The 22,054-nt window shown below is 38.4% G+C and overlaps 1 protein-coding gene across 8 annotated transcripts in view; it reads right to left on the reverse strand.

The window, feature by feature from the left end:
* Positions 1–1,341: 1,341 nt before the first annotated feature.
* LOC132259555 (transient receptor potential cation channel trpm) overlaps positions 1,342–22,054 on the reverse strand; it is a 41,428-nt gene continuing 20,715 nt past the window's right edge. For 3 of the 8 annotated variants that reach the window (XM_059757237.1, XM_059757234.1, XM_059757230.1), the window contains 22 exons: positions 21,495–21,567; positions 18,247–18,406; positions 18,037–18,173; positions 17,560–17,716; positions 15,394–15,728; positions 15,136–15,292; positions 14,864–14,965; positions 13,302–13,488; positions 12,835–13,236; positions 12,616–12,774; positions 9,347–9,403; positions 9,104–9,139; positions 7,880–8,032; positions 7,503–7,660; positions 7,252–7,442; positions 6,148–6,293; positions 5,868–6,089; positions 5,169–5,292; positions 4,523–5,085; positions 4,210–4,456; positions 3,991–4,152; positions 1,342–3,930 (listed from right to left, as the gene is read on the reverse strand). In XM_059757237.1, the coding sequence (XP_059613220.1) occupies positions 2,783–3,930; positions 3,991–4,152; positions 4,210–4,456; positions 4,523–5,085; positions 5,169–5,292; positions 5,868–6,089; positions 6,148–6,293; positions 7,252–7,442; positions 7,503–7,660; positions 7,880–8,032; positions 9,104–9,139; positions 9,347–9,403; positions 12,616–12,774; positions 12,835–13,236; positions 13,302–13,488; positions 14,864–14,965; positions 15,136–15,292; positions 15,394–15,728; positions 17,560–17,716; positions 18,037–18,173; positions 18,247–18,406; positions 21,495–21,567 (5,076 nt within the window). In that variant the 3' untranslated portion in view covers positions 1,342–2,782. Of the gene's footprint in view, positions 3,931–3,990; positions 4,153–4,209; positions 4,457–4,522; positions 5,086–5,168; positions 5,293–5,867; positions 6,090–6,147; positions 6,294–7,251; positions 7,443–7,502; positions 7,661–7,879; positions 8,033–9,103; positions 9,140–9,346; positions 9,404–12,359; positions 12,426–12,615; positions 12,775–12,834; positions 13,237–13,301; positions 13,489–14,863; positions 14,966–15,135; positions 15,293–15,393; positions 15,729–17,559; positions 17,717–18,036; positions 18,174–18,246; positions 18,407–21,494; positions 21,568–22,054 lie in introns of all 8 variants that reach the window. The other 5 variants (XM_059757238.1, XM_059757233.1, XM_059757235.1 and 2 more) reach the window with 4 other exon arrangements.

A 22,054-nucleotide genomic window follows, 5' to 3' on the forward strand; every position in this document is an offset into this window, starting at 1 on the left:
GGGCTGAAGGTTTTTAAAATGTGTATATAAATAAATAAATAAATATCATCGTATAAACAATAAAATATAGTTACACCTGTGCTTCGTGAGGCGCTCACGGGGAAAGTAAATAAATAAACACCTCGTGGATGAAATTGGGTGAGTGTGAAAAAATCCTAGATTAATTTTTATTCTCAGCAGATCGCTCAATTGGAAGCCACTCAAATTGATAGATTTGTGCAGCAGAAAAAGCAGAAGAGGCTGAGTGAGTGGGAATTCGTCTGTCTGGCTGAGAAACCCCCTCGAGAGCGTCGCGCCTTTGGCCATTTTTCATCGTCACGCGAAAAGTGAGACAGTTCGATGGACTACAAGATTTTTGCGTGGAAAAATTGTAATTTTTGCAAAATTGCCGACCTGATTATGAATGTGACGAGAATATCTAGCAATAATTCTCTCTTTTTATGATGTTTTTTCGGGAAAAATAAAAGTCAGATTGAAATGAACAGGACAGAAAAGTAATAAATCCATTTAGAAAATAATATGCACAATAATTTGTTTCTTTCTTAGTGAAAAGGACATCGAATTTTGTGAGATATGCAGAATCCTCTAGCGCTGAGAACATGAAGTAAAATGTGAAGAAATTAACGACAAGAGCATAAAAGTGTTCACAATAAAAGCGAACAGTTTAGCAAAGATTCCCATTTTCGTTGAATTTTAGCCGCAAAATTAACCTTTCGTTCAGTGTGTCTCCACTAAGTTTACACAGAGAAAAACTTGCGTTTTTGATACAAAATAACATTCACATTTTATTCCTTCGGATATGATTTTTTGTGATATAATTTATCTTTGCACAAAAAATTGTATAACTTTCGATATTCTCAACATTATCAGATTTTTCTCATCTTCTTAAATCTTTGCAACAGGAGTTTTAGACTAAAAACGACTTCGTTTGAAAATAAATTTCCTATAAATTCATTCACTTTCTTCATCATCTCATCTTCAATAGTAACATTTATACTTTCCTGAAAATACATTTTACTCTTTTCTTTGCCTCTTTTCAATAAATAAACTTTACTGTGGGATTTTTTAATGTTATTTCTCGCCTTTCTCATATTAGTTGGGCTTCATTTAAACTTCACGTGGTATGTTTTTGATTTGATTTGATTAAGAAACACTGACAACAATGTGATTTTTATCACTAAAATTTTCTCCTAATTCTCTTGAATTCTTCAATATGTACAATTTCAGAAGAAAAAAGAAAAGAAAAAACAGACCAATAGAAAAATGTCTTCATTTTATATACATAATTGTATTAAGTGAAAAGTTTCCCTCATTTTTTTTTTCTTGTTTCGCGCAAGAGGATTTTTTTTCTTATTGAGAAATTTTATTAGAGCCTAAAAACAATCGAATTTACTTCATGTGAATCAATCTTAGAGAATTCTATGCGTGATTCGAAGATTCAATTCTTAACATTTATGTGCGAATCTTCAAAATGTATTGTCAATGACTTTTTATTTCTTCTATTCATTCGAAAAATTCTAATATTTCCATCAGAGCGATTACAGACTTGCGGATTAACCTAGAATCGGCGCGAACTGGGTTCAATCCTCAGCGATGGGATCAGTCATAATTCGTGGCTGATCTGGCGCTAAACACACTCAAAGGTTATTCCTCTTTGTCAACACTAGCGCCACTGTTACTTCGAGTTCCGCTCTCAGCTGTCAATTGGATTTATTCATTTTGTCAAAAACCGTGAAATTTTACGATCAAATTGCGAAAATGGAAAATTTACAGAAGAATTTAATGCTTTTGAGAGTCCACGAAATTATTCGCAAGGAATCCGTCATTTTGTCCGTTTTCAATCGAGGGATTAGTCGCGTTTTATGTCTCAACCAGCTGTCGCGCTCTCGCTTAATCCTCTCGTGGATCACCCGGAAGTCTGTAATCGCTCTAATGCTTTCAAATCACTCTTTTCATTCGCTTAAATTCCTACTCAAGTTGAGTCTTTAGAATGTTTCTGAATTTCAACATTTCAACTCTTCCTCTGAAACGCATTTAACTTTTCACTTCGTGTTTTGTTCATCTTTTTCTGTTCCGTTAAATTAAATGTTACAAAAAATGTATATCGTGTTTAGGCCGCGCACATATTGTGTAAAATTTGGTGGTTCAATCATCTTAACATCTAAATTTCTTATCCTCCATCAATGTTGTCTTGCCTGCAGAGGTCTTAGAATTACAATGTTTATTGCATTTTAAGGGGGGTTTAACACGTAAGTACTCACTTTAAATACTCATTTCATCTTCTCATGTGAAGCTAAATCTTCTGTCGCTAATAATTTAAGCACTTCTTCAAGTATTCTTTCTTATGGCATTAAGATTTGTATTCTATTTTGAATAATATTCTTTCTCTGGTTATTGAAATGAAATAGAAAAAAAGCAACTCACAATGCGGAAAACTTTCCATAAATTTGATTAAAAATTATATTTTGTTCTTCACAATTGATAAAAGTTGAGTGTTTAAGTCTGAGCCAGACTAGGAAGAAGTTATTAGAAATGCAATTAAATCGGCGTTTGGCCTTTTATATGTAATGTTTTTTTTATAAGAAAAATCTATTGACTTGCAAAAACTGTTTGAAGTCCTTTCGAAATATGTCTAATCCCCATTGAGAAGGTTTTTATTATAAGTATATAAATAACTAACGTGCGTTAAAGTCAATTTTTGATCATTTCTTCTTTGACTTACCTCAGAACATCAGATGAATCTTCCCAAGATGTCAATTTGCAGACAGAATAAGGGAAAGAATCAGCACATTGTTTCACTGAAGGGTGCTTCTTTCTCTTCATCGGTGCTGCTTTTGATGTTGGACGACAATCGCGCGATCTCATCTTGCACAACATTTGTGCTGATTGTGGGAATTTGTCTCTCATCACGCGATTCTGTGCTTGAGCTGCTCTCCTTCGTCGTGACGACAGCTTTTCCGGCTCTCGAGGCGCACGTGAGGAACTTGGGACTCTCCTTGGTCTCCTCCGCATCCTCACTGATGGCCGAGTGCGTGGAGAAGGAGTGCGCATCCGGATCAATTCGCTGACTCTTCTCAATGCTGAACTGCTTCCGCAGAAAAGCCGCGCCACTCGACACTGCGCCCATGAGGAACTGCCCTCGTCGCCCCGGAGACGGCTTCACATCATCCGCCGTCGTCGTCGCCTGGACATTCTCAATCATCGTGGTATTGGCATCAGCCTCGAGAGAGTCATTCGCCAGCGAGGCATTGTCAATGTTCACAGAACTGTTGAGCGACGTGTTGGTCTCATTGGAGCTCTGCTTAATCACTCTGTAAGGCTGGAGAGAATACTCTGTGTCCGTGCTGGAGTTCTTCTGCAGACTCTCGCTGGATTTCTTAAAGATGCGCGACTCCATGAAGTTCGTGATGGGATTGAGGAAGTCCGTTCGTGGCACAACAGCTTGAGGAGATTGCTGACGTGAGAAGATCACTTGTTGCTCCACTGAAACACTCCTCGCTGTCACGGTTGGCATTTGAGATCTCTCCTGACCTTCCTCCTTCTCCGCCATCCCGGCGATGCTCTTTGACGGCGTCACTGGAAGCTCAACTGCCGTTTCCCTTCTCAGGATTCGACGCTGAGCATAATCCAGAGAGCCACTGCACTCCAGCGACTCGTCCGTGTCCTCCAGTGATCCTCTGGCCACCAGCAATCTCTCCAGCATCACGTAGTCGTTCTCTTCGCACTCCTTCAGGTGTTGCTTCTCAATAAACGCCGCAAATTCCGGATTGGACAACTCATTCACATTCTTCGGACGCTCAAATCCGTGAATAGACGTCGTCGGCGAGGCCAACATGTGACACACACTCTCCAGTTCATCCGTGATAGACGTGTACTCCGTGTGGATTTGCAGCAGGAGATTCCGATTGGGCTTCACAATTGGTTTGGCAGCTGCAATGAGAATTTCTCTTTAGATTCTGTGTGAGAATAATTTGCATAGTTGGAACTCACGTGGCTCATTGGACTCTGGCTCTGATTGTGTGAGACTCAACTGACGCCTGGGCATTCCCAGATGAAGACTATTCTGAGATCTGTTGATGTCATAGTTGGAGCAGCATTCAGAATTACGACGACCAGCAGAAGAATTTCGTCTTCTCCCCTTGATTTTGGTGCCTATAAAAGTGGCAAATTAATATCTTTCTGTTGTGCAATCAAAAATAAGATTCTCACCATCATAATTCATGTCCACAATGTCCTCCGCGGAGAGTCCTTCGCCAATCAATGTGTGAGCATCGCTCGTCTCAATTGGCGTCAGCGTATCCCGACTCTCTGTACTGGTAGTCTCCTGACGCACCACATTCACAATCGGTGGCTTCTTCGGCACCTCAATTGTGATGGGTTTGCTGGTCACAGTTCCTCCGCCCTCGCCGAAAATGTCCGAATCGTCAGACTGCGTGGAAACCTTCCGGGCGAGAGTCTGAAAGCCAAAGAGAATCATCATGAGATATGGGAAGATTCAGGCGGCAAATGATACAACACTCACGGCCTCTGTGAGAGTCTCCCTTGACCTGGCCACTTCGCTCTCTTCAGGCACCGGCCTCACCTCAAAATGCAGACCATCGTCGAATATGTACGCATCCGGACGCACTTCAGTCAGCGACCGATTGAACTTCTTCCGCGGATTGAGATGAAGCGTCGCCACGGCTTCATTCTCAGACGTGCTGCGCGTCCTCGAGTCCTGTCGCTGAAGGCCAATCGGCAGATTGTCACTGTTGAGCGACGTGTGAGTGGACATGAAGCGATGAATGACTGCCAAGTGGGAGAGAATCTGATCAGCAGACTCCTCCATTTTCCTCAGGCGGAATTCAATGCTCTGCACAGTGGCAGTTTGGAGATTCTCCTTCTGATTGATGTCCTCAATCTTCTGGCTCATGTTCTCCACACGATCAGTCGTGCTCTTGATGCGCTCCTCCGTGGACTGCAGCAGAACGATGTCCTGCTCGCGAAAGTAGCCCTCAATGCACTCCTCCTCGAAGTCATACAGGCGCTCCATGTCTTCGCGCTCCAGGAACAGTTTCAGCCCGTTGTCACGGGGCCCCTGTAGTCCTGTGAAAAAGGGCGGATTGAGGAAGAGAGAAACACCTTGTAAGTGAGCTCGACCCACGTACACTTCCTGTACTCCCAACTACCTTTCGCTTTCCGGACGAAGTACTTGAGAAGCGAATAGATGTGACAGAAGGCGATTAGAGGCGGCGGAAGGACTGGCTTCTGCTGATACTCCATCACAACAGTGAATCTCTGGAACATCCAAACCTGCCGAAATGGAGAGACACGATTACATGCAAATCAATCGATAGAATTATCATACATGGATTAATAGCAAATTCCTCTTGATGTGATGATAATTGCAGTTCACTAAGCAATGTAATCAATATCATTATGTACATAATTCATTGAATTTACAAAGTCAAAGCAACCGATTCGGCTTCTCACTATTTTTGGAATCAATTAAATTTGACTCTGTGCAATTTCAAATGAGTTAATAAATATTTCACTGGAATTTTCTCCGCCCGGAAAATGTACTCAGAAACCTTCTCATGTTGGGCGAAATTGAATTGCACAAAATTTATATACCAGATACAAATGAGATCCGTGAAAGTAGAAAATCGATAGGTTTAATTTAATCCTTGAGGATTTTGGCAGACTGAAGAGCATTTGATACACATAAAACTTGTACACACGGGGAAATGCAAAGTTCACTCATGTTCACATGAAGAGAATCCCATATAATGCTCGATGTAGAAATAGAGCAGAAAATACGATTAAAAGGATCGCGAAATAAATTTGAGTTTCGGTCAGTTTGATGTGGTTTTCTAATGCGCGCTCACCTGATGCGACACAGCATTGACTTCGATGAAGATGTTGTTGAACACGGCAATGAGCAGATTGATGAGCAATATGTTGGCTATCAACAGGTACATGGACATGGTGATTGGCGTCACCCAGTGACCAGTGACGCAGGGATCCTGCGAAGGATCCTCACCGCACGGTGGATCAATGTCGTCGGCAAACACCTCACCGTACAGCATGAAGTAGGGCTGGAAATAAACCTGTTCACCACAATTAATGACCATTCTTTGGCGCACAATGCAAATATTTCTCACTCACATCACGCACGAGGCGCCAATCTGCCTCATTGTTGGGAAAGAGAATCGCTTGGCGACTCACGCCGAAACTCATGAGCACGACCAGCAACAGGACGACGAAGTAAATCATGTTCTTCACCATTTTTCCCATCATCGTCACCAAAGGTCCTGAAAGAATGCGGCACAAAAGCATCACAAATTAAGTAGATTAAGAGATTTGTATGAAATTTGTATTCATACAAATATTTCGAAGCTCAAAAAGCATTTTCATATTTTGTATGCGCAATTCCTGAAAACGTGCTTTTTGATAATAATAATAATATTATATGCATTCAGCAATAATACTCTCACGATCCATTTGTCAATTAATATATCCAATTACTTTCCACTCTTGCAAATATGCATAAATGCTTCAATTCAAATAAAAATGTCAATTTCCCATACAAATTATGAGCTTTTCATAAGAGTCATAATGGAAAAAGGATGAGCTCAACGCGTTGAGGTCACTTTTTTATTCTCCTGCATTATGCAGAATTTTGGAGACATCATTTTTGGGAATCAGAGACAATTTCATTGTTCTAAGTAAGTTATAGAATTCTGCAGGAGGTTTCAGACGAGCTTATTAAAATCGGACCAAAAGAACCAAAGTTTTGAGCAGTTTTGAACTAAGATTTTATCAAAATTCACAGTCAAGTTGTCGAGATACAGGCGTTCAAAGTTAAATCAATATGGCGGAGTCATCAACGACGTCACAGACTAATGGTGGATGTGACCTACTAAAGGACTTCGATACACGTCTTTTGGTGAAGAGATGATTCAAATCGGTTGGTAAACAGCGGAGATATAGTTCGGTCAAGGCGTAAACTTTAACCCCCCCATATCTTCCCTTCTATAACTTCAATCCTCATAAATAGGGATTCGCTGGAAAGATCTCAACCTCAGCTACAACATACTAAAATTTAGGGCTGATGCGCGCCATAGAGACTGAGTAACCGAGGGAAAGTGTGTTTGAAGGGTATTCAAAATGGCGGACGGACAGACGAACATTCGTCATATCTCTTCTAAATATGCCTGCAGTTGAGATTTTGAGTCAAAAATCAACACCTAAAATTGGCCAGAGTCTCACCGAGATATTTGTTGACGCCGAGAATATTGAGGATCCTGAGGTACCAATAAATGCTATCGACACAGTAAATCACCCGACCAATGTCCATCGTGTTCGGCCTGAAGCGCAGCACGAGTCCGATCATGAAGAAGATGATGGCAGCAGCATCGCACGGATTCCACATATTCCATGCCCAGACGGAGAATTTGTGCCTGCAAAGGTGCCCGAGAAAGTGGGTGAATTTTGAAGAGTTTACAGCGTGTCTCACTCACGTTATTGCTACAGGTTCAGATGATATAATTTCACGTATCTTTTCACAGCCAAGCGTCGTTATGTAGGCAATTGAGTAAACCTCCTGCCAATTAGGTGTTCTCTCCATTTTTACCAGTACAGTGTACGTGAAGAGTACCAAGAAGAACACGTACGCCAACTGTGGAGTAATTCAGACATTCACAACCGCAAAACCGCCAGTAAAATGACTCAAGTTGCAAGCAAAGTTGTCTGGTGTATTTTAACATAAGGATTCTATTGAAGATGTTCCGAAAGTGTACAAAGTTTTATCATCTCCCCTTCTGACTTCTTGCAAAACGTCGTCAACTGTGCTTGCTTAATGCTTTTATAACTGCTCTTGTGCAGAGACACAACTTACAGAATCTGCCCAGAATTTTGTTATTGGCGCCGTGTAGAATTCATAAATTTTCTTCTTCCACTTAAGCGGACGGTGCTGCTTAATTTCATAATCATAAGAAAGTTGCATGTAGTCCTTCTGGTGCATTCCCGCGTCTGAGTCCGTGAGGGAAACCTGAAAAGCCAGACGCAGTTGCACAAATTACTATTTTTGCAGAAAACCAATCAGAGAAAGTCAAGGGGTTGCTAATTTGGATTTTGAATGCCTCAGCATCTTCCGTTTCATTTTCTAAGATCTAGAAATCTTAGAAAATAATTGTCTCGTCGAGAGAATTACTTAAACCAGTTTTAAGATCATTTACAGAGAATTTTAGGGAGAATACTTGGAAAATAATCTATATTTTATAAATACTTAAAGAAAAAATATAATTCTGTGTTTCAATACAGAAATTAGAAGATTTTGCAAATACAAAAATAAATTTAAAGTTAAATTTAAGTAGAATATTGAACAATTCAAAGATACTTTACGGTTTACTCAACTACAGATTTTCGTCAGCATTTTTAAAGATTATCATAAGGTTTTTTCGGTTTCACACTCGTTTTGAACGTAAAATCAAGCGTAAAACCGTAAATATCCGATTAAAGAACAAATATTTAAGCAATATTGTCTATTCATTAGAGTTTTTAAGTTTTTTGGTTAAGAAATTCACTTTTAAGTCTTTCAAAATTGTGTACAATTATTTCTAAAATGAATTTTGAAGAGATAAAATGATAAAAATGTCGGTTTTTTTTGTGAGAACGACACGAAATAAGCAAAATTTGACTTTGCATCTCGAGCTAAAAGTGACACTTCATCCCCAACATTAGCAACCCCTTTGGAGAAAGTGCAAATTCAAGAGGAAAGACAGAAAATTTTATCTACATTTTCTTTCCATAGACTTTCCAACATAATCCAGGTGTGAAAATTGAAGGATTAACGATTAAGAGTAAAATTCTTCATCTATTCAGTGATTGTCTAAATCTTGCTAAAATCTCATCTACTGGATAGAAGAAACCAATAAATATTCCCCTCAATCGGACGTCATAGTTTGCTGAAGGTGGTGCAAAATGTCTAAAATTGTCTCTTTCATTTCTCTTTAGCATTTCCCAAAAGAACAACTTGTCATGCAATCACATCGCCAAAAAATGGTAAACTCGGCATGGCAAAACAACACTATGACATCAATTAATACTTGGCAAGACTAACTTTGGCTAAGAACTCATTATATCCATTGAGACCCACCTATGCACAATATACAAAGAAGTTTTAGTTGTAGGACAAAAAAATGTTAGTTTTCTGCACAACAAACGATCTGAGACAATGCCTTAAAATCTAATGCTGGTCCTTTATTCTTCCTCTTTTACATCTCTCTTCTAAACCAGTGTGAACATCAGAGGGTTATTTTTTAATCACAAAATTATCTAAGGAAAATAAATAAAAACCACATACTTTGCCATTTTCATGAACTTTGGTATCTCGCATTGAATACGTATCAGACAAAAGAGCCTAAAATTACAACACAACAAGAAGCATTAGGACAAGAATGTAATTTCAGTTGTTTTTTTTAGTAATTCTTGATTTGATGAAATGATTGTGGTTTCTGCGATCGATGAAATTGGCCAAAGTGCCTCCGAATGTGTGACAAAGAGTGTTAAGAGAAGAAAAGCTTAAGTAGATTTTTCAGTGTGAAAAAATGCAGAACAGAAAGAAAATTCAAGTGAAAAACCACAAATTCCTTAAATCCTTCTCGAATTAAGAGTAAATGACATAATGCAGACGGATTTCTCCTTCGTGACTCCCACACACTCACTCACAAATTTCTCTCAATTTCACATCATGAAGTTCGCTCTAAATTTAATCCCATCCGGCAAAGGCTGATGGAAAATCCTCCTGCCCTCATATTTCCCAGCCACTCTCTTCCCAAGACGGCCGTCTTTGGGATTGAAAGGAGATGTTTGGAGCAATATTTTTCCATCCTCGACGATGCAGCATAAGAGTGCTCGTGTAAGAAATTAATTTAAAAGTTGAACTTTCACTCCCACACTCGTTTCTCTCCATCCATCTTCCGACACCCCACAAAATCCATCGCCCTAATCAGACTTTCAGATAAATTCCCAACTCACACTTCCCAATGCCAACGGCATTTTTCTCCATCAAACCTTCGCAGCAATTAATAAACCTTTGATCTGCGAAATACCTGAATAAAAGAGGCGAAAATCTACCAAATACCAAGGGGGAGAAAGGAGGTCTCAAAGCTGGACACCATTTCGTGACACTTCTACAATTTCTGCACAGAATATTTAACACTTCAGACACTTCTGAACGCTTTTAAAAGCATTTTTCATCGCTTTTATAATCCATTTTTCACTTATCCTAATTTAATCTAGGTTTATCCGTTTCAAGACACTAAAGCTCCTCAAATGCTCAGATTTCAGATTGCATGGAATGATCTTAATGTCTTATAATTTATTCATGAACAATTTCTCACTTGCTTTCCTTGTTTTGTCTTCAGAAAATGCCTAGAAAAATTCTGTCCAAGAAATTCTTCTTGGATTAATTTTAATTCTTTTCAAACTGGAAATAAATAAATATAAGGAATATCGCAATATTTCTTCTGGATAAGTAGGTTAAATATGCCAGTTAAAAGCACTAAACTGATATTATTTGAGGTTATGATTGACTTTTCAGCTTTTTCTCCACCAATATGAAGTTTTTGCGTAAAAAAATGCTCAACTCTGTTGAGAAAATAAGAAATATTCCTGGTTTGAACACAATTTTGATGATTTTGTAGGTTATTTAATCACCAAAATCTGTCTTAAATCAATTACATAACCTAGAAAAATGAGTAAAATAGATTTTTCTCAATTTGTTGAAAAGGAAGATTCAGCATTGCAAATATTTTAAACACTTCCACAAAGCTGTACACTATTTCCGACCATAATATCTTCCCCTTGGCATATACTTTATGTATCGCTTCATTTATAACCGTGATCGAAAACTGAATAGTCTAAAATTCTTTTCACAAAGCATTTTTTGTAAAAAAAAACCATTCATTGAGCAGTACGAAACCACTATTTATGTAGTTAACTAACCACTGATTTCACGTGTATTTCAATTTATAATTCATTTAGCATGTGAATTCAGTTCACATTCATTCAATGGTGAATTCTTTTCAACCCTTTTTTCTGTACATTTTCTCGGTGGAGGAAAAAAATTAGAGTCAATTTTCCATACACAAAAATATATAAATATATAAACTGGATGCTGCGTCATCTCGAGTGCACATTACATGTTTTCCTCCCCCTGAAATTCCACCCCTTGACGCCCCTGCGATGGCGGAAGTGGGCCACATTCCCAAATGGCATGAGTATGGAATAATAAAAGAGCAAACAAGGAAAATCAATGGAATTCCTCGCCTCAACAGGTGAATGAAATATTCTTTCTCCAATTCCCTCATCATCTGTGAATGGTCGACATTTGGGTCACGTGCCATCCACGCGTGTTTCCTGCCATCGATATCATATCCTTATTACATTCTACAAGGAAATCCCACATGATTATTCTTTCCCTGTGGCCCTTTTCTTCGTCATCATTAGCACATTGTTTCCATCCCCGAGGATGACTCACACTCTGTGCGCGCGCGTTCATCGGACGGGGGAGGAAAATGACACTTTTCCTCTGTCTTCCCTTTGAATATTCCATTACACCCAACAATGCCATATATATATATAGGAGAGATGCAACCAGGTAAACAACATTTTCGGAAAAGAGATAAAAACAAACACTTATGAGAAAGAGAGGAAAAACATCAAGAAAGCGAAGAAGAAAGAGAAGAACTCAGTCTCACGTTAAATAATCAAAAGTAACATAATATTGTTCTTTGGCAGCAATTTCAATCCGAAATTCTCCCATTAAACACTCAACGAATGAAATTTCGTTATTTCACCACAACTATCATATTTTGTGCAATTTGTAATGTGCAATAAATGTCTATTAAAGAAGAAATAAAATGGTTCCTTCACAGGAGAAACTCTCTATATATTTTTCCGGAATAACTAAAAATTTATAGTGAAGTTCTTTGTGCAAAAGAACCCACATAAATATTTCCCGTGAGAATGAGTTCTTGCGCCACGGGCAAAACTTTGCCTGTGTTTGTTAGATTAAGGAGTATAAATAACGTGAAAAAGGATAGAATATTGTATAAAATTGTGCTCTTTTCAAGCATTCCAGCCAACTTAAGACTCTTTGCGCTTCTTATTTATGCTTCTTTATTGCATTTCGCACGGGAATTCTTCGAGTTCACTTCTCTAGCACACAAATACATCAATATTTGCGAGATTATACGCCAAAAGTTTTGACAAAAAAAAAACGATAAGGGAAGAAGATATTGAGAAGAAAATGCAAACATCGAGAGAATGGTGGATTTTTTTTTGTATCTGTTCAATCTGTAAATTGAAAATACCTGAGAGCATGATTGATTTCCTATCTTGTATTTGAAAGAAACCGAGCATCGCCGCTTATTTGTGGTCTACAAAGTGAATTGAAATGTTAATGAGGGTGAAAATAAAAAAGTTGCTGCTGAAAAGGAGTCTCGAGAGTGAAAAGTCAACAAATGAAGAAAACTCATGACTTTCTGCATGATCAAACAGCCAAAGAGATGCCAAGACAGTGAGAGATTGAATGAAAATTGTGAACAGAAGTGTGAAAATATCATTTACCTCAGCATCATTCGTGTGATGACCTTTCTCACGATCCTCATAGTCGAGATTCTGATTTTCCAGATGTTCCTCCTCAGTCTGAGGCATGGATTGGAGCTCCTCTTTGGACTTAAAGTCAAGCTTCTTGATGAAGGGCGGAAATAGCAGTCCCAGGATGACCTGAAAGTGCCGAAGAAAGCACGTGAAATCTCCTTCGGAACCCTAATTTTATCACCTCACCTTGAGATTTGTGTTCTTTCTCGTCCTCAAGCCGCCCATCCAGAGATCTGCCAGGATCACTTGGCTGCACGGATGCGCCAAGAGAGGCCGATGATTGGCAGCCACAGCCAGTGAGAGACAACTCTGACTCGACCACGAGTTCAGTTCACACGTCAGCAATCTCTGAGTGCGCTCAGCATCTTGTCGATGGCAGAAATCCAGCAATTTCAATCCTCTCGTCTCAAACTCCTTAGCATAGCTTCTCAACTCTTCATAGATTTCCGTGTCCAGATCATCTTCTGCCGCCTCGTGAGCCATGGCTTTGTATAATTTGCATGCCACCAGAGATTTCGCCAGCGCCTCCTCACCATGTGTCCACATGAGCAGCGCCATTTCGTGCCTCTTGGTAAGAACAGCCCAAATCTGCGGGGAGAAGAAGATAAAAGATCTTTCTGTCAGGCACACAAAGAGGCTCAACTGCAATTTACCAGAAGCTCGTTGAAGGGGAACTCAAAGAGCGCCATCTCAGACGTGAAGGGCAAGAGTCCAGTCACCAGACTCATGGAATTCGCACCAGCGTGCCGCTGGAATGTGGATGACTTCCTATGCGTGTTCACGTAGCTGTTCATGACTTTGGCATAAATCGGCCGAAATTTGCGTCGAGTGTAGTAGGATCTGGCGTGGGTGAGCGAAGAGAGATAGAGATATAGTCAAATACTCTGTGATTTACGAGAGTTTACCAATTAAATGAGACTGGGCTTTTTTTCTCCCCACCCAGAACGCCGAAAAAAGCCGTCACGACAGATTGGCTGACACTTTCAGGGTATCAAAAAGAGCGCAAACAGGGAATTTATTAAATTATTGTGTGTGTGCTTAGGCTGAAAAAAGAGCAGCATTTGTCAGTGACAAGGGGGAGATAATACGGTCAGACTGTGTACATCACAATTTTTATGAAGAATCACAGACACTTCTAGACTTTCAGCAGTGCTTAAAACATGAATTTTCCTCATTTTCTCCTCCGTTTTACGAAACTTCATAGCTTTTCCCAAGCGCCTAAAGTATCATAACCTCAAATTTGGGACGAAATTGTCATAAAAAGACTCAATTTCTATTAAAAACTTATCAAGAAACAGTATTTTAGAAATATTTTAAGTTTTTAGCAGATATTTTGATGAGATTCAATTTTCAATCGATCTTTTGGATGCCTTTCGGAACATAACCTAAAAATTACTTTGAAATATCCAAAAGAATCCTTAAAAGATAAATATTCAGAATATTTAAAAGGTAAATCTGGAAAACAACAATCTATTATAAATAGATAATGCACTGAAATTTGCTATTTTAGAGTAGAAAATCAATCAAAAAGCTATTAAAATAAACTATATTGTATCCGGAAACAATATTTAGAGGTTATGATCAATCTTTGCAGTTTATCATTTGATTACAAACGCTCATCTTTGCTAAGGAATACGAATTATTGCAATTTAAATGCATAAAATTGTGTTTCTCGACGTTATTTAGCCACTAAATATCGCTTAAAGTAAGTTACATAACCTAGAAAGGCAATGAGAATTTTTATTGAAGAAAATAGTGTAAAAATTCTTCTTCTGCTGATCTGTACACCACTTCTGACTGTATTATCTCTCCCTTGGTCAGCGAAGTGCTCTCCTTTTAATCACGATCATAGTCCGTGATGCTAAGCAGACTCGAGCGCGAGTGTGTCGTGAATCAGAAAGATTTTCAATTAGATTAGACTCAAGTAATATTTGAGTTTAATTTAGAGAGAGAATGTAATTTTGCACAGAAATAGTGTTAATGCGAATAAGAATAAGTACCTAATGCTCATGCATAATTGATCATTTCCAATTTACTACAGCGATTGAATCATTTAAAGTGCCTCTTGGCGTTCTTTCTCGTCAATTTCATTGAATTAAAGTGAGAAAATCCTCTATTGTACAAGGAAAATCTCCTGCTGAGGAGAGATTATGGGGCAAAATCAAGCTGGAAGTGCTACTAATTCGCCTGGGTGGAAGTGATAAAATGAACAAACCTGTAAGCGCCGCCCATTAATTTATTTATCACTAATCCAATATCGTGGAGAGTGTACATATATCCCTTCGGTATGTGTGGCCTCACGTCCCGCAGGATGTAGCTGGGAATTAAAAGTGAAGAGAAACGTGGCCGATGAGTGGATTGTCATTAATAATGGGGGGACAGAATGGATGGCGAGGCGTCAATAATTGAAACGTAATTCGTCGAATAATGAGTTTAGTTAGGGAAACATGTATTGCATGCATGATTATCTTGGCTCTTCATCCTCACCCAAGTGTATTTGCCGGCCCGTGTTTGGTGTTGTACAACTCCTCGAGTCGCGGAATCGTGAGGAACTTCCTCATGGACACACCGTTCTCCAGCAGAAGCTTCACAAAATCGATTCTATCGTGTTCCAGTGCTTGCATCATCGCCTCATCGAGGGCACCTGGTGCAGGAGAGACACAGAATTGAATAAATTATATCAAAGGACAAGGAGTCCCATTGCAAATGAATAAATTGCCGCACGTGCAGAGCTTTTAAGCTAACCTGGCGGCCATTCCTGGCCATAGACAAATATTTCCGTTCGCGCAATATCCGCCCGATTCCACGTCAAAGCCAGACTCAGCTGTTCCGGTGGGCTGAGATGTTGCGACTTGAAGAGCGCCGTGAGGATGGTCTGATCCAACTCCTGGACATCACCCTCCGGTCGATCCTGAATGCGAAACACGGTGATTAAGTTCTTATTGCGCGTGCATTGCAGCAATTCCTGGTACAGGCATTCCGCCTGATCGATTGTCACTTCGAAAGTCTTCTGTATTGTGTTGAGCAGATAATCCCTCATCGACTCTAACACTGTCTGCTCCTCACCATCTGCCGCATACCTGGTTTATATATGCAAAATACATCGTTTTAATTGCATCGCGAATATTACACACACTCACACAGCCAATCATCCCTCCTTCAACACTCATTCGCCGCTCCACAGACACCAACTTCCAACCCTGAATAGCGGTTGAAAGGTGATACAACCCGGAAGGTAATTGAATTTAGTGGGTGGAGAGACACAGATGGTGTTTTACAATGTCAGTTTAAATTGCAGGATTTTCGCTAAAATACATTGACTGCCACAAAAAATGTGCCAATAAATTTAAAATCTGCACTAACAATATAATATAAATAATTCACATTACTCAAGGGGGAGATAATATGGTCAAAAGTGGTGTACAACTCAACAGAAATACTAAGGAAAAGGAAGTGTTTCAATATTTGCAATATTATGCTGTTTAGAAAGCAGTTTCTAAAGCAATTGATAAATTTTCATTCAATTTATCCTCTAGAAAAATTCATCAAAGTAATTTTCTAGGTTATGTGACTAATTAAAGCGAGACTTAGTAAGCAAAAAAACTCCAAAAATATCCATTCTTACAGCCAAAGTGGAAAAGAGGCTTATTTTTGGCAGAATGAAGCATTTTCATACAATTAAGGTCGTAAAAAAGGTCCAGATTGTATGAAAGTAAAACATAACCTCAAAAATGAGTTTCAGATTTGTATAATATCAATTTTAAGAATGTTTTTCACCCAATTTTGAGTTCAAATCTTCAATTGCAACTGTTGAAAATCTATAAATTATATATATTTTAAATGTTTTAAGCATTTTTTTTTAGGTTATGATCAGAAAAATTTCCCAAAATGCGATTAAAAACCGTTTTTCACAATAATATTGATGAAACATTTTTTAATTTTATCTTCAGCCTGATAAAATTAAGACTGTCTAAAATATAACAGAAAATTTATCGCTAATTTTTTCGATTGCGCTCAAGATTTGAATTCTAGAAAAGTTTAAGAAGTATCAGGAAGTGGTGTAAAGATTTTAGCCATATTATCCTCCCCTTGGTATTACTTTAAAGTCTGTTCTTTGCCTCACTTTAACGCTTGCAGTATTTCTTTTCACATTTCACTGGATAATCTTGGCTTCCTTGGCAAACTTTATATATTTTATGCAGGGTTTTCTATGCCAATATTGAATTTTCATCATAACTTCGAAGTTTTTAATTCAGTGAATGGAATATTAACACCATAAAATAGATAATATCAAGGGATGTTTTTCTGAGATATTCACAGAAATTTACACTGACCAAACTAAAGCTATTTTAATGCTTCAATGCACAAATGAAACTCATTAAGAATTCCTGAGAACCTAAAGTTTTCGCTCCTGGAGAATAAAATAGGGGAAAAAAAACTAGACCAAAATCCAATTTCACCCATTTTCCCCAAAAGTCACTCTGTGATTGTCATTTGTCATGGGAAAAAAGCACACAACAAATTTCTTTCACATAATGAAATGCTTTTCAACTCAAGAGATTTTTCGTAATTTCAATTTCCTCAGACGAAATTGCTTTTTTTTTTTATAAATAAGCTCGTGACAAATTATATCGTATTATTGTTGAAACAAATTAAATTCACTTGAGCGCCAAAAACATGCATTTCATTTATGAATAAATTAATTTGTCATTTAACAAAATTAGCCAAATGGAATTCAATTAAATAATTACCATTGAACACAGCGCAAAATAACCGTATTGAATATTTTTTTGTTGCATAATTTAGTCAATCAACGTGAGATATTTCGGGAAATCCCTCTCGAAACACTCGCACAAAATCAATTTTTCAGTCACACCCAAGGAGAAAATTGATTGATTTGTGGTCACTTACTTGTGCACGAAGGCAATTAGGTCCGCAGCCCGGCCTGAGCCATCACAGACGACAACTGGCACAGGTGGTGTGTCCGTAACGTACTCCAGCACGGCTCTGATGGTGTTCGTGCCGCCCTCGATCACCAGACAGACCACAGGAGTGCTGGAGTGAGTGACTGTGGGAAGACAAGTCCGGGACAATCCGGGAAATCCATGAGAGACGATAGAAATAATCATTCGTTTGACAAACACTCCCATTATTCATCCACACAAGTGTGTTATTAAGAAGTTAAGCAATTTAAAGAAATACAGAGATTAAACTCAAACTTTCATGCGGCTGAGAAACTCACGAGAAACACACTCTTGAATTGACGGTAAACTTTTTCTTTTCCTTTTACAAAACTTTTCAAACTAAAACATTGCGGATAATTTTGCAATTCAAACTCCTCTTCAATATATAGACAAGGAGAAAAAAAGAGAAAATCTCTCAACTTACATGGGTGAAGTTTCAAATTGGATATGTACTTCTCAAGCTTCCTTCGTAGGATAATCTCAGCTCCGTATTTCCCCTGAGTGCCGTTATCAACTAGCAGGAAATATGCGTGTCGATTGTTGAGTACAGCCAATTTTGATCTGCAAAAGCATCACACATTATTGATGGACTTTATTATGACACAGAAAACCCCCATTTTCGATAGATTCTCACCGTGGCGAGCTAATACTGTGACAGGGAACATCTCGATTGTGGCCCAGCAGCTCGTGATTGCGCTCAACAATGCCCCAGGGCGCAATTCCGATGCTAACCACGCGTCCCGTGCGCTGCTGACCCTCCAGCATCAGGGCATCTCCCACCTGTTTCGTGACACCTGAGGGCGGACGGAAAAGTGCACAAGAGAATGTCAATATCAAGGGGGAGATAATATGCTTTAAATCTGTACAACAGTTTCTGTGCAGAATCACTTCAGATACTTTTTAACGGCTTTGGAGACATTTTTTAGACTCTTTTTGATTTGTTCATGACAAATTTGTGTCTTGATTCTCTAGTTTTATCTTGGAAAAATACTTTTAAAACTTCTGACCAATTTGTGAGGTTATGAATCCGACTTTAAAAATCCATCTTGATCTCATTTGCACTCTTTCACAACTGAAAAATAGTAAATATGGCTAATGTTGCGATGTTTCAACTAGAAATTGAGGTCGAATTTTCCACATTTAAGCACAAAGTGTAGAGAAAAATAATATTTTTGAGGTTATGATTGACTTTTAGGATGTTTCTTACCTAATATTAACTTATTTTGAATACAAAACCTCAACTTTGCCAAGAAAAAGAGAAATATATCGAGATTAAACACAATTTTCATGATTTTGAGAGTTTTTTAATCACCAAAATCTGTTTTAAATAAATCACATAACCTAGAAAAAAGTGTAACATTGATTTTTTAAGCAAAATAATTTAGAAAATGTCTCTATTTGTTGAAAAAGATGCAAATATTTGATATATTTTCCCTCTTCCAAAGCTGTACACCACCTCCGACCATAATATCTGCCCCTTGATCAATATCTTGCGAGGCATATTTGCGAAACATGCAACAGGAAAATGTATTTTCGTCATTCCAGAAAACACACTTTTCCACAGAGTGATTAAGAGGCAACAGAGAAAGCACTCTGCGAGTCAACTTTCTTCCTCTCGAAGTGAAAGAGGAAGTAGAAAATTAAGTTGAAAAGGTGAGAGACTTGCAATCTTGAGATTCATAAACAGATTGTATTTTATTTAACGAAACACAATATATTATATTGTGAAGATATTTCCAGACCAAACAACTATTATCACATGAAATTCACAAGAGCTGCCAAAGCAACTTCACCACGAATGCATGTTAGAAAATTGCTGAGTCGTAATAAATGCAATTTAGCAAACTGACGCTAATACAATTTGCTCTTATCACTGATACACAATTTTCAAATCCATTCTCAGCACAATGCCACTGTGTCTCAGGTGACAAGGAAGCACTCAATGGAATTGTGCAGAGGAGAAATCAAGCAAAAGCGTTAGAGAGAACTTTGCACTTGGCTGAATTGAAACCACATCTTCTGCTAAATCCACATAAATGTGACACTCGGTAAAGTTAATAATTAAAAGTTTTCCCATTTTTGTCACAATTTCTCCAATGACTCGCCGACGACGCGGCAAATTACAATTTATGACGCCAAAACTCCCCAGTGAAAAGAGTCACTTTTCCATCCAGGTGACGCCGTCGGAGGGGAAAAAGGCAGTCATCCTCTAGACATTTAATAACTTTACGAAACTTTATATTACACCTCGCGATATCGATGCCATCACAGGCATCTGATAGGATTCAATTGAAAATGGGCAGAAGAACAGACAAACCCAGGGAAAGAGGAAAAATCTCTCTCGTCACCTTTTCTCCTTTGTCATATAGATAATAATATATATAATTTGCGGAATCGACGTTGGGAATTTCAGGCAAAATCATCCTTCCCTTCCACACCCAAGAAAACTTTTCCTTCCTCTACAATTACACATGAGGGCGCCGCCATAGGGGTGTGTTTTGCTCTAGCAAATAAATTACTGGGAATCCTTAAAAATTTTCACCCAAGATATCCTTTCGGATACAATTCGACGGGTGAATTGATAACTGTGACAAGTCAATTCTTCATCATTTACGTCTTATATATTTTTGAATAGTTTTTTTATCTGATTAAGTACTTTTTTTATAAGAAAACTGTTTTAAACTATCAGTATTTCGCAAAAACGCTTCTTTAATTAACATCGTAATTTCAGATTTCACAGATTTTCGTCAAATGTTTGTTTCCAAAAGACATTAAATGAGAAAAAAGACTTTTTTAAATTATTCAATAGAGAACTTTGGAAAAATTAATTGAAACAATTAAAAATTGATTTCTTACAGCTTTTTTGGATAAAATGTACTTAAAATCGAGTTTTAGACACTAATATATTCTGTTTATTTATTAATTTTGCCATATTTCAGTCAAAATTCCAATAAATACCATTAAAATCAAACGAAACATTCACAAAAATTTATTTGAGTTAAAATTCGGCAAATTTCACAGTGAAATTAACGCTAAATTTTTACTTTTCATAGTTTTCCATTCATCCGTCGAATTACTTTGAAACTTATGAACAAGAGTGAAATTCTATACTTGGATTTCAAGGAATTTCACGTCTCAAAGGGTGAAACATGGATTTTGATAAAAGATTCCCCAAAAAGCACTTTACGTGTTTCAAAAGATTAATGAAGAAACACACATTAGAATCGGAAGAAATACACCCAATTCAGGACTAAATCACTGGACTAATATCGCTCTCAACAAGAAGCACGGCATATTCTCAAGAGATAAAACATGCTGAAATGCTCGAGAAGAAATGTAATTAAAAAGCGTAACACTTTTTACCATAAATCTCAAAAGTCATTAGCAACTTTCTGCCCAGTTCATCCATTGTTCTCAATTAAGAACGCCAGCATTTGCATGCCAACCAGTAAACACTTTGCACACACCATTTGGCCTCACTGTGAGTGGTAAAATATTGCTCCTCTAACTGACCGATAAATTTTCTTACTCATTCTCTATACAAAACTATCATCTTAAACAATTAATCGAAGACGAATGACGAAGAGTTTCAATTAAAATTTAATTTATCATTAACATCTCAACATATTTTCTATATTAATTGATGCAAGAACGGATAGATTTCTGCGCACAACGTCAGCCACAGTCATTCATTAATTGTTAACAGAATGTTAACCGGAGTTATGGGTGGAAAATATGGACATGAAGAGGGACATTTGGGGGCACATGGGGTTGTCATAAATTTCAGTTAGGAGCCCCTTGGGTGCTCTTGCCCCGACGTAATTCGACAGAAAATGCCATTCACTGGCGGGGAAAGAATGATTGGGCGTGTGAGAGACTCACCGGTATTTGTGCCACCCGTAAAAATCCAGGCTCCGGTGGTTCTGGCAGCTTTGAGCAATCCCTTCCTGATTTCCTGTACAGAAAGAGAGAGAGAGAGAGAGAGAGGGTGAAAAGGAGGACTTCAGTGGGTGGAATGGGAATAGCAGACTGTGTGTCGGTGATGGTTGAAATCGGCAATTGCCTCACATGACTCTATATTGGTGCTGATGTAGGGAAATGTGTGCCATGGCAGATTTTCACCATCAAATTTTCTTCCAGCACTGCCGCATTCACAGGTAATCCCCAGATGTCTCTATGTGCGCCCTGACACAGTCAGAGACGCTCCAAATGGCCCGCGCTGTAAGAGTTCTGCTCTTGAATTCATCACAAAAGGTATGGATGGCAGACATTTGAAGAAAATATCTCCAGCAGCGCTTCCGCCATCCGTCCAAATATTCCCTCTACCCAGTTGGAATTTCACTTTCACGCCTCGATGGGCTGCCCACAGTGAATTTGTCAAGTGTATCCTCAATCCTTGTGCGAAAGGGCGGCAGCACGAAGGATCAACAGTACTAGAAAGG

The sequence above is a fragment of the Phlebotomus argentipes genome, unplaced genomic scaffold, assembly GCF_947086385.1.
Source record: "Phlebotomus argentipes unplaced genomic scaffold, Phlebotomus argentipes genome assembly scaffold_18, whole genome shotgun sequence".
Lineage (NCBI taxonomy): Eukaryota > Metazoa > Arthropoda > Insecta > Diptera > Psychodidae > Phlebotomus > Phlebotomus argentipes.